A 15620-nucleotide genomic window follows, 5' to 3' on the forward strand; every position below is an offset into this window, starting at 1 on the left:
GATTTGGTCAACTATAACAATTTTACCATCATGAGGGAACATCATTATCCTGAATACAGAAGATGCCATTGCAGTCATTGCATAAATGTAACTCTGACCAATAAGGATATTGTAATCCAATTGTGCGTCCAGGACTTCAATGTCAATGAGTACTCTTTTACCAGAGAGTTGTACTGGAAGATCTTGGTAGAGGCCTATGGGAACATAAGGGCACCCATCATATGCTCTGAGAGTGATTTCAGATGGTTTGAGTTTGGTAGATCCAAGTTTTTTCCAAACTGTTTTGGACATAATACATGTGGACGCTCCCTCCTCAACTATGCAATGGTGGATGGTGATATTCAAAACTTATATTGAAATTTTGAAGGTGATGGAAGACGCAAGGTAGATTTATCCAAGTCAAAAGCCATTAAATGAGAATCGGCAGGGTCGATTACTCCTAATGCAGAAATTAAGGTTTTCTGTTGAGTTGGGCATGTTTGCAAGACTTCCAATGTTGGCATAGCTGAAGGAGATTGAGGTAAGTCATCGACTATGCTGTAGCTGTGAGCAACCTTTGAGAGATGTCCATTTCATCGTAAAGGTCCCTTGACCAACTTTCGGATGGGTTCTATGGGGTATCGAGGGATTGTCAAAGGCATTTTAGGTGTTACAGTGGTCAAGGTGGAAGGGGTGGTTTTTGGCAGAGTTCTGTAATCTTGGTTCCATGTTTGTAGGAGAACCTCTTCCCATGTCATATAAATTTTATGACTTGAGGTATTCTGGGAAATTCCTGTAGGAGGATTCTGATAGTGTTGTTGGGAGGGTTCCTCTTGAGTATTCACTGCTCCTTGATGGGGGAAAGGATTCTACATTACTGTAGTTTGTTGGTTTTACCCCCTTTCCCCCAGTGTCTTTCATCCTCTTCAACTTAGGGAGTTGAGGGAAATGATGGGTGTAATTACCATATTCCCTACAAATTACGCAATCATGATTAGTTCGTAGACTAGGGTTCTTGTTTTTCCTTTGTGGGTTATTATTGGTCTCTCCATGGTTTGGATTCCGGTTATGGTTTCCCCTAGCTTGTGTCCACGATGGTTGTTGCTTATTGTCCCCCCCCGTCCAAGCTCTACATTTGGCTTGTTCTTTACTTTTTTCTTAGCAGTGTTGGGTGGATTATCCATGTTTATTTGTTCAAATGATTGTTGCTATTGAGGGAGAGAAGGTTGTACAAAATTAACTCCTGTGTTATTTTGTGCTAGTGAGTTATTTTTTTGAGGTGTTAGAAAAGGGAAATATTGGTTCCCCTGTCCTTGGTTAACATAAGTGCTTTGGGAAGTGGAAACTACTTTTGTGGTCCTAGGGGGATATGTATTTCATTGTGCAAGAGGGTACTGGTTACCTTGTGTGGGGGGGTACGGGCCAACCTGCATTGCAGGGTTTTGCAGAGGTGTAGGTTGACTGGGATAATATATAATGTTTTGTGGTGGAGGTGCTACAAACGCGGAAACAAATGGTTGGCAACTGTATTGTTACACTAAAAAATGTCACCATGACTATTTACAGTTAGTATGGCTCTATCAACAGTCATGCTATCCTCCTGGGAAAGTCTTATGCCTCTGCTCTCCATGTCAAACTCCAAAAAGAGAGAAAGTCTTTATAAATGTATTTATCTCTGGGTACGCAGGTTCTCTCAACCTTACCTGCGGATATGCACCTAATGTTCACAAAAGCTGCGTACTTGTACGCTCTGTATGTAAAGGGGCAGGTGCGTACCCCTGTAAAGGTCAAAATGCGCAAGTTTCATCTTTAAAAAGTTACTTGTGGTCATTTCTAGAGCATTCTAGAAGGTTGTTCGACGTGTATTGAGCGCCTCCAGATGGTTCATGTACCCCTACCAAAGAGGAACTTATCCCATCAATAAGGGAGCTATCCCATCCAAAGAGGGGATTATCCCATTGATGGTGGACCTGATTAACTTCCTCTTGAGCACTATAAATACATGCATTGGGCCAGAAGGAGAGGAGGTTGGAAGATAAACATTTCTAAGGGTAGATGCTGCTGGAATTAGGACTCCCATTTAGAAGCTTGTGAGGAGAGATTACCATCTTTGCTTGTTCTATTTGGAAGTGGGTGAGCTCTGTCAAAGTAAAGGAGAACTCTTGATGGACCCTGGGAGGGACTTGCACAACACCAAGGCTCAGGTTGTAATTGTTCCTTTTGTTTCCTATTAATGCAAATGAGTCCATTCTTCTCAATAACTTGTTATTTATGAGTTGTTTCATGTACTCCTTGGTCTATGTGTTAAATATGTTTTATTTTATGAGATTATCAAGTGCTATTTAATCGTTTGATTGTTAGTGAATGCAGGTTTCGAAGTGAAGGAGGAGCTCATCCGGATCAGCGAGGCTGGACTGCTACAACAACGTTGGACTACAGGTAGGATCTAAACACTTGATTTCTTATATAGTAAATGCATGTTTAGAGAAGGATTGCTCTTGTTTGTCACTAGAGAGTCTTAGGCTCCTAGGGAGGTTGGTTGTATCCGCACTATCGACTCTTTCCGCCTGACAAAATGGCGACTCCGCTGGGGAATCCATTAATGTGAATGTTTTTTCCTTTGTATGAACTTTTGATCTGAGAAAAGTTATTTGTTTTCTGATTTTTGGCTGTCTGACTGTGTGTTTGGGTGGGCTAGCTTAGGGTTAAATTAGATTTTAGTTTTTCTTTGTTTTGCTAGAAGTACGCAGCCTCTGAGTGTAGCACAGTGCGTACCTGTACGCACTGTCGCTTTGTGCACAGAGCGTACCCGCACCTGTGTAAACAGGTCGCCTGCGTACCCCTGTCAAAACTAAGAAAATTTCATTTTTCTTCTTTTTTGCCTTTTACATTTTGTTTTTAATTTGTTTTTCTGCCCAGATCCACTGGTTTTCTGCCATAAATCTTCACCTAAGCTTGTTTCATTGGCATTCCTGCTTTAAGCTTTCATCAATTGGGTGTTTTGAGTCTCTTTTTGAGAAATTCTTGATTTGTTTTCCTTTGGTCATTACTTGGAGGTTTCTCTTAGTCTTTTCACAATTTTGCATCTTTTTGCTTTTGTTTTTGCAAAAAAATTTCCCCCTCATTCGCCGGGGGGGGGGGGCTAAATTGTGTATGAGTGTTAATCGCCTTTGAGTGTTTTTATTTATTTTTGATCTTTGGAACTCTCACCCAATTTTCTCGACTTGCACTTGATTGGTTCTTAGATTACATTAGAATCATCTTGTGTTTGAGAATTCTCTTGCATAGATCACATTTGCATAATTAGAATTCTCATTTTCAGAATATGAATGAAAAATGTGCATAGATTACATTTGCATACTTTTCAAGTGAATTGTGCTTAGATTACCATTGCATAGTTTATATTCTGGAAAATCAATCGTAGATTTAGATCAGTTTTCTTTGATTTGAATTTACACAAAAATAAAAATAAAAAAATGGTTTGGAATTGATTTGCATTAGTTTTTCTTGATGAAATTAGTGCATTAGAGAATTTGTTATATTTTCTCTTAGTGATCAATTTTTTGCATTGTTGGAAGTGAATGGAAACTCTCTCCTTACTCTAGTTAGGATTCATCGAATTGAAAAGATTGCATTATCATATTCGATTGCATTCAGTGTTGAGTCGGGTCATAACACCATTGGTTTCATATCCATTTACCCATTTGAGTAATAACAACCTAAATAACATAGCGCTTAATTAAAATTCATCTAGTAATTTTTACATTTCTAGGGCTCTGATACACCAACATAGCTTAGGCTAGTGTCTTGGAGTAGGAGAGTAATTAACTCTCCAAGACAGCAAAACCAAACAAGTAGCTCATCTTGTGGTAGGATAAATCCAACTGTTTCATTTGTACTCTGGGAAAGCTCCTCTTAAAGGATAAGCACGAGACCGTGTCCGAACCAGTGAAGGGATCAATCCTCCTTCATTGGGAAAGACGCCAGATACGCACGTACTACAAACGGTAAACCTCGGATTATTGTCGAGGAGCCTGGGGTCACTTGTCGGTAAACCTTGGATTATTGTCAAGGAGCCGACAAGGGGATTGAGCTTGTTACTCTGCCCTTGCGTGCTATCTGGTCGTAGACTGTTCCCCCAGGTGTATTTGTTGCTGTTGGTGACCTTAGTGACCATTATCTTTAGGGTTCTACCCAAGGTGACGGTGGAGGGAAGATCTCACTGTACCTGGAGCAGACGTCGACTAGACTCACTTGGATTTTCTGGGGGGTTCACTTCACTCGAGACGGTTAAAGTGGAGGAACTTGGTCCAGTCTATTCATTAAGCAGGTTGCCGGGGTAACTGTTCCACCCGCCACTTCTGTACTGAATTCTGCGATGTTGGATTTCATCACCAACTAGTGTTTTCGGTCCGGAAGGTTACTGTTTGTGTGTGGTTTGACTCCTAGATTTGATAGCGCGTGTTAATTTGTTTGTTTTTACTTTTAGAGACCATAGGTGTGAATTGTGAATTTTAATTGTTAAGTGTGAATTGTTAATTGTTAATTTTAGTTTTAAAATTGTTAATAAAATTCACTGAAGTTGAATATAATGGCAAATGTTCCAGAATTTACCAACCTAGGAACCCCTCCTAATGAGAATCCTAGTACTTTTCCTTACTTTGGAAATGTTGGTCCTCCTTATATGGCTACTTTGTCATTACCTGGATTTACAATAGGATTACCGATATGGTTATTTTCAACTTCGTTGGCCCAAAATACTCCAATTGTTCCATCTCAACCGAATGCTTCACCTCAACAGAGTTCACCATCTCAACATCACCAACCTTCTGTTGACCCTTTACCTTCTTCGCCTAATTTTTCTTCCTCCATTTCTTCCTCTTCGCCTGGTAAAAGCCTTGATGCTAGTAACCAGGAGTCTAAGAAGAAGAAGAAAGGGAAGAAGAAGAAGAAGAAGAAGAAGCAAGCTAAGAAAGAAGTCAACCAACCAATCACGGCTGTAAGTGTTAGTTGTGTTGAGGAAAATTCCGACATGCATCGTAAACCCAAATACCCTTGCAGGCTTTGTAAGGGTGACCACTTCCTTGTCAATTGTCTTGGTATTTCAAAGGTCTTGGAAGTATGGTCAGAAAAATCTCATCAACTTTCCGTTGATCCATCAACCAGTGATAGTCAGGTTCCTGGGAAAAAGGGTAAAGTTAGGTTTCCTTGTAAGTTATGCAAAGGGAGTCATCAAACTCACATTTTCCCTCACATGGATGAAGCCTCAACATTGTTGGAAAAACTTACTGTTCCACAGCAAGAATTTCCAACTGGTTACCGTAAACTTTCTCCCAACCTACCGTCAACTGACGGAGTGATTGATCTAAATTCCAGTACAGTCGATCACACTCTCCCATTGGAGAGTGAAACTCATGTCACTCAGGTTGATGATCCATTAGTTGATCAAGTGGTCGATTCAATTTCACATTCGGTCGATCCCACTTTCCTTTTAGAGAGTGAACTTCATACCTCTCAGGTTCTTGTTACATCAGATTCTTCTATGCCGGGGGGCATTTCACCTGTTTCTACAGAACCCCCTCCAAGTACTGAGGTCTTTTCCTTTGATTGGAATAGACTGACAGAACCTCGTCTTCCTTCCTCCATCCCTTTCCAAATCATTGTCAAGGCTGGAGGTAGGGACATACATCGTACTCAAGTAGATGAAGGTGCTTCTATTAGTATTTTATCCTCAACTGTTTGGAAAGCTTTGGGTTCCCCTCAGCTTGCGCCTATTACGCAGAATCTGACAGCTTTTAACAGAACCATTAGTGAACCTTTAGGGATCCTTCCTAAGTTTTCTATTACCTTGGAAGGTAAAACTGTCTGTATTGATCTTATGGTCGTTCGAGGTCCCTTGGATTTCAATTTACTCCTTGGGCGAGACTATGTTTATGCAATGAAAGCTGTTGTATCGACACTCTTTCGCGTGATGTCTTTCCCTCACAATGGCAGTATTGTGATTGTAGACCAGCTTTCGTTCCCTAGTCCTATCTCAACTACCAATAATATGACACCCCTAAATGTTCCTGATTCTAAAGTGGTATCTACCCTGCCACGGGTTAATTATGTGGCAACTGGTCCCATGTTTTCAGTTACCGATGTAAGTGAGCCTCTCACTGTTTGCTCATCTTCCTTTGATTTAGATCCGGTAATTGACATGGAAAACTCTATGGGATTACTTGAACACGATGTTCTTATCCCTTTCGAGTCCCTTGACATGAGTTCCTTCCAGAGAAGTATTCTTCCCTCCGATGAAGACTTTTTGGAAGCCATGATCAAGGTGTGTCCATTGACATGTCTTTCTTCCAGTTGGAAGCCATGATCAGTGAGTGCGAGGATAGTTCTTTTCCTGTGCCAACCTCGTTAAAAAATGAAACAGGTGTCAGTGAGGATAGTTTCTTCTAGTCTCAACCTCGTTAAAAAATGAAACTGGAAGTCATGAGCATAGTTCCTTGTCTTGTGTCAAGCTCATTAAAAAATGAATAAGTGAGTACGAGGATAGTTCTTTTCCTGTATCAACCTCGTTAAAAAATGAAACAGGCTAGTATGAGGATAGTTCTTTTATTGAGTCAACCTCATTAAAAAATGAATCAGGTAGATTTTAGGTTATGTAGGTAGATTGTAGAAAGTAGGGTTTTGAGGATAGTTCCTTTTACTGTGTCAACCTCGTTAAAAAATGAAACAGTGTGAACGAGGAAAGTTCCTTTTACTGTGTCAACCTCGTTAAACAATGAATCAGGTATGAGGATAGTTCTTTTCTTGTGTCAACCTCCTTAAAAATGAAACAACTCCCTTTTCAAGTTAAATATTGAAAGTAAACCTTCATTCCATCCATCTGGTTGAATGTAATGAAGCTTGGGGGGCATGTACCTCGCTTTGCATCATTATACCGGGGGCATGCGAACTTTTTGAGCATAGTTCCTTGTCTTGTGTCAAGCTCGTTAAAAAATGAAACAAGGGTAGGTTAAGTAGGTAGATTGTAGAGAATAGTCATGAGCATAGTTCCTTGTCTTGTGTCAAGCTCATTAAAAAATGAATCAAGGATTTTAGAGCATAGTTCCTTGTCTTGTGTCAAGCTCGTTAAAAAATGAATCAAGGTTTTTAGAGTAGAGTTTTTGTTAGGTAGATTGTAGAGAGTAGTTATGAGCATAGTTCCTTATCTTGTGTCAAGCTCGTTTAAAAAATGAAACGAGGGTTTTGAGGATAGTTCTTTTCCTGTGTCAACCTCACTAAAAAATGAAACAACTCCCATGCGTCTTTCCAAGATCCTGAAAGTAAAGCTTCATTCCATCCACCTCATTGAATGCAATGAAGTTTGGGGGGCATGTACCTCGTTGTGCGTCATTATGCTGGGGGCATGTGAACTTATAACAAGCATGGTTTTTCGTTTCAAGCTTGCGTAAACATGAAACCGGATCCGAGCATAGTTCTTTTCCTATGTCAAGCTCGTTAAAAAATGAAACAAATCCTCCTCTAATTGAGTCGAGAGTTTGACTAGACCTCATAGATGTTTTTTTTTTGACTTTAACGGTTATGTTTTTTATTGAATGGCGGCAAAACAGCTACCGCGTGCTAGTTACATTGAAAAGGATCCTCAAAATTCTTGACCCTCAGAATTCTTGTTACCTGGTGAATCCATGGACCTGCTTTGTTTCTTAAACGTCTTTTAGGGAAAAAACGCCGAGTCTCTGCCTGAAAGTTCTGGACATCATTAAAGGAGCGATTTTCCACACAATCAATGGCTGTTACCTGTTGCCCCTGGGAGATTGCAGAAATTTGAGATGCTGACCTCTAACTCGGCTGCCAGTGAGACAGTTCGGAACTGAGTTTCTTCAATCTGGCAAATGAAATGTCGATTTCCCTCTCTAATCATCAATCACATGTATTCCTCAGGACATTTTTGAAGAATTGTAATGCAATTTCCTTGGGCAAACAACTTGCTGTCTCTGACTATTTAATCCGATGCTTTATGAGTCTCGATGTTTAGATCAGCTTGCTCTAATACTTGAATCAAAATTCCCTTTGCAGAAGACCGGACGGTGGAGCCGATGGAGATGGAACAAACAGTCACAAGATCCTCTTTCTGGAGTTAATCTAAGTTCTGGAAAGGAATGCGTTGCTAACAGACTCAACAAGCTTGAGAGTTGACAGGCAGAGGAAGGATCCGAATTTTGCTGCCATTCTTGGCTTTCTTCCGACAAGTGGATGGGGAACCAGAAAAAGACTCTTTTAGTTCTTCCAGAAGCTCACCTGTACCGTGCATTCAACCAAACAGACACACAACGTCCAAGACAGAGCAGGATTCTGCTGGAAACAGAGCATAAGAGTCTGCTAGATACAGAGATTCCAAAGTAACAAACTTATCATGAATTCCTGCCCTTGGAGCTTGGTATAGTTGAAACCTGGAAGCTAGAACAGCAAAACCTGATGGGAATCCAAGATTGTTGTCTCAGAAGCTGATCCCATAAACATCAAATATCAATTTCCTAGGAAAGCCTATTGAGGGATGAAACAGAGAGAATCAACCGAGATGACTGAAAGGGTTCTTTGGCTTTGGGCTGAGCCTAGAATCTGGAATCAGTCTTGGATTGTCGGATTACAAAATTGATTGAACAGGGAGCCCTTATTTCAGATAGGAAAGGAGGATCGAGCTGGAGATTTAAGGAATGGAGCAAGAAGATTCTGTTGAGTTAATTACCAGGGATCTTCGGGAACAGAGGACACCAAGGTTGGCCTCAGTATCAGCTTGGGAGTTGAGGTTCCTTAAGATATGAAAGAAGGATATTTTGTTAAATTTGGGCAGCAGAAGTCTGATTTTCCTGATGATGGAGGCTAACTGAACCTGGTGAGAGTTCTTAGGACGAAGCATGGCCTGGATGATGAGTCTTGAGTCCCCGAAGACTGAGAGAGAAAGGATATTTCTTTTGATCGCCTGTGTCAGCCCTTGCCACAATGCCAGAGCCTCCGCTCTATTGTTAGTTTCAGTTCCTAGACCCCAATGGAATCTCAGTTCCGGAAAGCCTCCAGGGCTCAATAGAACTCCCCCGCTGCCAGCAACCCCAGGGTTTCCTTTAGAAGCCCCATCGAAGAATAAACAGTGATCTTCCAAGGCCGATCTCCACTTGATAAACTCTTGTTCTTCCAGCCTAATCTCCCAACTGGAATGAACGGGAACAGATTGAGGGGGCCTTTCCTTCAACTTTGGAACTAATTCTTTGAACCAATTCTCTTCTTCTATGAGCAGTCTCGTTTCGTTCCTTGATGAAGTGTTGGCTTCCAGTGCCTCGCCCAACAATGCTTTTATTTTAGAGATAACTCTTATTGTAGTGCAACTTTCTTCTCGAAAAATTCTGTTGTTTCTTTCCAACCATAATTTCCAGCAAATAAACTTAGGGATCCACATCCAGCTGGTTTTAAGGAGACTTTTATTTTTAAGGCAGAAGGGAGATAAGCTGGCCCAAGTTCTGAACAGGGCAGGGATGTTGTCTGGAAGAGCAAGGATAGAGGGCTCTAACAACAGCACTCCCCTCCAGACTTCTTGAGCAAAGGGGCATAGCAGCAACAGGTGATTGGTAGTTTCTTCATCAGACCTACAGAGGGGACATCTGGAAGGTCCTTCCATTCCTCTTCTTCTCAAGTTATCTCTGGTGAGGATGCTTTGGTGTGCCACGGTCCAACAGAAGAAGTCTATTTTTGGGAGAGCTGGAAAGTCCCATATAAATTTCCATTGGGCCGGATTTGGAGGAACATGAGGAACAACCGTAATTCTTTTATAACCTTCAGAAACAGTATATTGGCCAGAGATGAACCCCCAGCCTCTTTTGTCTTTGGCAGTGGCCTTTGAAGGAGATTTTCCTTGGAGCATATCTAGAAGTAAAGAGGCTTCCCCCTGCAGCATTATGGGGACCTCCCCCAGATTCCACCCATCCCAGGTTCTATCAGGAGCTTCTTTCCAGTTCGAAATGTCCCACAATGTGTGCAGATTGCGAGACTGAAGCCAATCTTTGATGTTTGCAAGACCATTCACATGCTTCATTGGCTGGTCACCCAAGATCGGATCATCCCAGATATTGATTTTCCTTCCATTACCAGGGATCCAATATAGGTGTTGGCTGAATTGCTCCCTAGCAGCATTGCAAAGATTAAATATTGGTGAACCTTTTAGAGTTCTTGGAGGTTTATCCAGGCATCTCAAACGCTGCCCATGGAAGTATTTCTTCCAAATGACTCTTTTACTCCAGCTAGTATTTCCAGAGACTAAATTCCAAAGGATCTTGGATCCCAAAGCAAGGTTTTGAGCAGCCAAATTGCGCAGCTGGAGGCCTCCTTCCTGAAAGGGACTCTTGAGGATTTCCCAGCTCACTAAATGGATTCTTCTATCATTGTTGTTCCCACCTTCCCACAGAAATCTTCTCAACAGGCTATCTAACTTACTAAGAAAGGTTTTTGGGGCAAGGAGGATTGAGTTTTGGAATAGAGGCATGCTTATTAGGACCGATTTCATGAGGATGACTTTCCCTGCATTGTTCAGCCATGAGGCACCCCAGGCTTGGATTCTATTCTTTATTTTGTCAAGCAGAGGCAGCCAGTGAGCAACTTTAGGCTTAGTTTTGAAGATTGGGATCCCGAGATATTTAAATGACTCCCAATTTCGGATTCCTTCCATTTCTAAAAGTCTTGCTATGTCAGACAGTTCTTTAGTCGAGCAATTCCAGCCATAGATAGAGCATTTTCTATAATTGATTTTGCTGCCCGAGATCAGCCTGTAAATGTCCAGTTCCCTCTTGAAATGTCTGGCAGAGATCAAGCTGGCTCCTCCAAGCAGCAGAGTGTCGTCAGCAAATTGGGCATGATTAATGTCTTTCACCTTGTGAGTAGTTCTGAGGCCAGGCAGTGTTTGAATTTGCTGATTATGATCTAGTTGGAAACTTAACACCGAGGCTTGGACAGCATATAGGAGCGGAGACAACGGGCATCCCTGTCTCAGGCCCCTAGAAGCTTGGAAGAAATCAGTAGAACGGCCATTAACCAAAGGCGCAATCCAAGGCGAGGCAATACAGGCTTTCACCCAGTTGATGAAGTTTGTTGAAAAGCCTAGCTTCTTCATCACGACAAACAGAAATTCATGTCTCACCCTGTCAAATGCGTTAGCCAAGTCGAGCTTAATCACCATGCCTTTCTCCTTTCTTTGGCAACTAGAGTGGACTGCTTCTTGGACCAGCACAATGTTATCCAAAATCTTTCTGCCTTTTATGAAACCGCCTTGATTTTCAGGGATGATGTCTGGCAAGATGTTTTTCAGCCTGTTGGCTATTATTTTGGAGACCAACTTATAGCTGGAATTGCACAAAGATATTGGCCTAAATCTACTAAAGTCAGAGGCGCCTTTCTCTTTTGGGATCAGAGCTAGGAAGGCTGAGTTGATGCCACCACCTATCTTTACACAATTCTGGGATTTTCTGACCATCCTCAGTAGATCTTTTTTGATTATTGACCAGCAAGTCAAAAAGAACCTGACAGAGAACCCATCTGGCCCTGGGGCTTTATCAGGCTCCATGTTGTTCAGTGCCTCCTCAAGCTCTTCCATACTAATCGGAGCTGTCAGCATATCATTGTCCGAGTCCTTGACACAATTGGGTATTAAATTGATCGGATAAGAGTGGGGATCAATAGCTGGTTCTTCAGGAGCCGAATACAGATCTTGGAAGAAGGAGTATGCAGCTCTCTTGATGCCTTCGAAATCCTTAATCACTGTATTTTGGTGTTGAATCTCTGAGACTGATTTGAAGTTCTTTCGGGCTTCCGCTTGCTTATGAAAGAAGCTGGTGTTCTTATCGCCGGATTTCAGCCAGAGAATCCTAGACTTCTGCCGCCAAAATTCTTCCTCCTCCCTGCTAGATCTATGAACCTCTTTTTGGAGCTCGACTTCTTTTAGTAGCATACTTGGAGAAACAGGATTATGCTCCATTTCTAGTTGATGAGCAGCAAGCCTATTTATATTTTCTTTTCTTTTGGATGTTGGGGTTTGCAGTCTTTTAGCCCAGTCTTTAAGATTTCTTTTTAGAACCCTGATTTTCTCTTCCCACACAAAGAAAGGAGAACCATGGACGGGCCTATTCCAAGAGTCGGAGACCACATCTTGAAAGCCTTCTTGCTGGATCCACAGAGGGCTGAACCGAAAAGGGATGGGGCCAAGATTGCAATCAAGGGAAAGCTCGAGAAGAATGGGCTTATGATCAGAGGTGAGATTTGGGAGAATTTTAGAGGATGCCATAAGACCGCTGGTTAGGAAAGAAGAGTGGACAAGAAATCTGTCTAGACGGGCAGCAATATGGTTGGGGGCTGTTCTTTTGTTGGACCAAGTGAATTTTCCTGAAGAAGGTTTAATATCCTCCAGGTCCCAGCCCAGCATTATGTCTTCAACCCATTCTCTGGCAGGATCCCTGACAATGGAACCTCCCTTTTTCTCATTAATATCAAGGGTGACATTAAGGTCACCTGCAATTATGATATTCTCGGGGTTTTGCTCTAAAAGAAATGAATGAAGCGAGTTCCAGCAGATTTTTTTCTCACTTGGCAAAACAGGAGCATACACATTAAACATACTTACTTGCTGACCAGAATCCTTGTGGAGTAGCTGAGTGAAGAGCCAGTGAGCGCTGCTTTTTTCTTGAATAAAGTCATATATGGTGCTGTTCCAGAAGGTGGCTATTCCACCAGAGGCACCTCTTGCACTAACCGCTTTTCCATGACCTTTGTTCCAAAAAACTTTACTAGAATGGAGGAGAGAAAGATCCTCCAACTTTGTCTCCTGGATGAGGAGGATTTCAGGCGAGTATATTCTCACTAAATCTTTCAGGGCTTCCTCTTTCGACCTGCTGCCTAAACCTCTGCAGTTCCAGGAGACGTATTTCATTATTTACTTTTGTGGGGAGAGGAGGCTCCCATTGGAGCCTTGTTGCTTTTGCGCCCAGATCTGGTATTCATCATTGATTTGAGAGTTTTTTGGGATCCCTGGAGGACATCTTTGTAAGTTTCTTCCTCTCTCTGTTTCTTCTTTGATTTCCGCCCTCTAGTCGTCTTGATTGGAGTGGCTAACGAATTGTCAGATTCAGAATCTCTCTCTTCTGAATCGCCTTCAGAGTCTGAGGCTAGACTAATGTGTTCTTCATTGCCTTCATTTCCTCTCTGACATTCCTCGGGTGAGGGGACTGTTGATTCTGCTTCATTTGTTTTTCCTTTTTTCTCCATATTTCCGGTTTCTTCTTGGTTCTCCTTATCATCCATCTTTTCTCCAGAGGGAGATCCGTCTTTAGAAGCAGCAGCGGCTTTTGGATTGGTGTGAGGCTTTCCCGATGGGGCGGTAGTTTTCTGTCCGGGAGGCTTTGGAATAGCCTTTCCCTTTCTGATTTCTTTCCATCCTTCTTCTTCAACTGTGTTCCCTGTTGGGGCTTTTGGGCAGTTTCTCTGGAAGTGTCCATGCTCATGACAGGTTCGACATTTGAAAGGCAGCTGCTCGTAGTCCAATTTCTGGTAGTGCTGCCATTCTCCAACTTTGAGTTTAATCGCTTCTGGAAGCCCGGCTTCCAGATCGACTTCTACGCAGATTCTAGCACAAGTATATTGGCCCTTGTGATCAGCTTTGTCAATGAATCGACCCAGCCCATTACCAATCTTCTGCAGAGATTGATAGCTCCAACAGTGAAGAGGGAGATTGGGTAAACGAACCCAGACCGACGCCTCCTTGGGGACATCAACGGATGGATCAAAATCAGGACTCCATTTATTGAGATACAGTCCCTGATTTCCCATAAAGTACGGCCCGTTTCTGAAAACCAGGTCGCGATCTTCCTTGGTGGTAAATTCAAAGATGAAATAGCCTCGCCCTACAGCATAACAAATCACATTATTTTCCAGCTGCGGTCTCCAGTTTCGTTGTATCCAATCGTCCGTGGTCTTAGTGGACGGCCATCGGCCCATAAACTGCCCTACCAGGCCTCTGTCAGACAACGCAAGAGCGATTTTAATCGATTGCTCCTCTGGGAGTGCTATCTCTGGTATTTCGTCGAGCTTTTTAATGAATTTCGGCACTTCAACGTGCTGATGCTTCTTCCCTTTCTGCGATAACAGTCTTCTGAAGGCATCTGCAGTGGATAATGGAGGGGTGGGAGCGGACTCCCCACCCCCGGGACCGCTCATGGCAGCGTCCAAGAGCTTGGCGGCGGCAAACCTACAGTCGGCTTCAGAACAGCAGCGCGCGCGCGATCGAAGTTATTTAAGGTTTCTTATTCCATCCCCGCTAAGTCTAATGTTATCTGTCATGCTCTCCTGTAAATACATTTCGACTAGACCTCATAGATGTTAGGTTGTATGTTTAGTTTAGTTATTTCAGTTTTTGCATAATTTTCTTACAGTTTTAGGTCGAGTCTTTCAAATGATCTCGTAACTGAACCTTCATTTCATCCAACTGGTTGAATGAAATGAAGCTGGGGGGCATGCGCTCTAGCAGTTATGCTTAGGGGGCATCAAGCACAGTTTTCTCTCTGTTTCAGGCTTGTGTAAAAATGAAACTACTTTAAAGCATAGTTTTTCTCTGTTTCAAGCTTTTGTAAAAATGAAACCTATCTCGAGTCAATTTTAGTTATTTTCAAGACTCGTTAAACTCATGAAAATCCCGAGATTATTTTGCTATCTTTCATTCTCGTAAAACAAATGAAAATGCCGAGTTCTTTCCGTCTTTTCCTGCTCGTAAATTAAATTGAAAGTCGGCCATATGAGTACATTTTTATCATTTTTTCGAACTCATTAAAACTTATGAAAAAGTGAAAACCATGAGTACATTTTTATCATTTTTTCGAACTCGTTAAAGCTTATGAAAAAGTGAAACCTCATAGTCATCTTTTAAGCTCTTTTCTGACTCCTAAAACATGAAAAGATTGCCGAGCGTTTCTTTTACACTCGTTAAAACGGAATTAAAAGACGGTCCCCTTATAGCTCTTTTCTGACCGTAAAATGAGGAAAAGATTGCCGGGTTTTTGTCGTTTCAAACTCAATACGGAAATAAAACAACGTGTCCTTGATCGCTTTTTACTTTTTAGGTCAGAGACACTAATCATGAAAGTACTCCTTGGTCGCAAGATCAAGCGGTTCTCCCAGGTATTATTTTATATTTTTTCGGGCTTGGGGGACACAAATTTACGAAAAAGTTCAACCTGGAGTCTTCTTAAGTTTTTCAGACTCTCTAAAATTGAAAAACGCCGAGTTTCTCCTATACTGGGCTCGTTAAAATTTCACAGTAAAGGACCTGTTCAATTACAAACAGGAACGAACCACTCCTTCCTAGGGTTCGAATCAAAACTAGGTTGGACTCGTCCGAAGGATGAGCTTATAATCAAGCATATGTTATCCTCCTCAAGCTTGTTAAAAATAAAGAGGTACTTGCCAGAAATGGTGGGGGAAAAGAGAGAAGAATGAGCCTATTTGTTATCCTTTGTCTCAGAAGAAACCTTATTACCACTCTTGAACACGACACTTTTCATTCACCTGGGTTGGGAAATCCTTTACCTCACAGTTGATCAAACCACTTTGAAAGTCTTCAA

The 15620-nt window shown here is 41.9% G+C and overlaps 2 protein-coding genes across 2 annotated transcripts in view; one reads left to right on the top strand and one right to left on the bottom strand.

Annotated features, from left to right (window-relative positions):
• Nucleotides 1-8376, top strand: part of LOC149149420 (uncharacterized) — a 74761-nt gene extending 66385 nt beyond the window's left edge. The window contains exon 2 of the mRNA XM_089442475.1: nt 8173-8376. Coding sequence (XP_089298601.1) covers nt 8173-8376 — 204 coding nt within the window. The remainder of the gene's footprint in view (nt 1-8172) is intronic.
• An 8-nt stretch (nt 8377-8384) lies between these two features.
• Nucleotides 8385-14220, bottom strand: LOC149149421 (uncharacterized). The gene is made up of 5 exons (XM_089442476.1): nt 13576-14220; nt 13121-13488; nt 11535-12911; nt 8864-11156; nt 8385-8477 (listed from the first exon to the last, which is right to left on the bottom strand). The coding sequence occupies exons 1-5, from the start codon at nt 14218-14220 to the stop codon at nt 8385-8387; spliced, it is 4776 nt and encodes a 1591-aa protein (XP_089298602.1).
• Nucleotides 14221-15620: the final 1400 nt, after the last annotated feature.

This window comes from Pinus tabuliformis, chromosome 9 (genome assembly GCF_031772625.1).
Source record: "Pinus tabuliformis cultivar Carrire ecotype Pingquan chromosome 9, CPIR1, whole genome shotgun sequence".
Lineage (NCBI taxonomy): Eukaryota > Viridiplantae > Streptophyta > Pinopsida > Pinales > Pinaceae > Pinus > Pinus tabuliformis.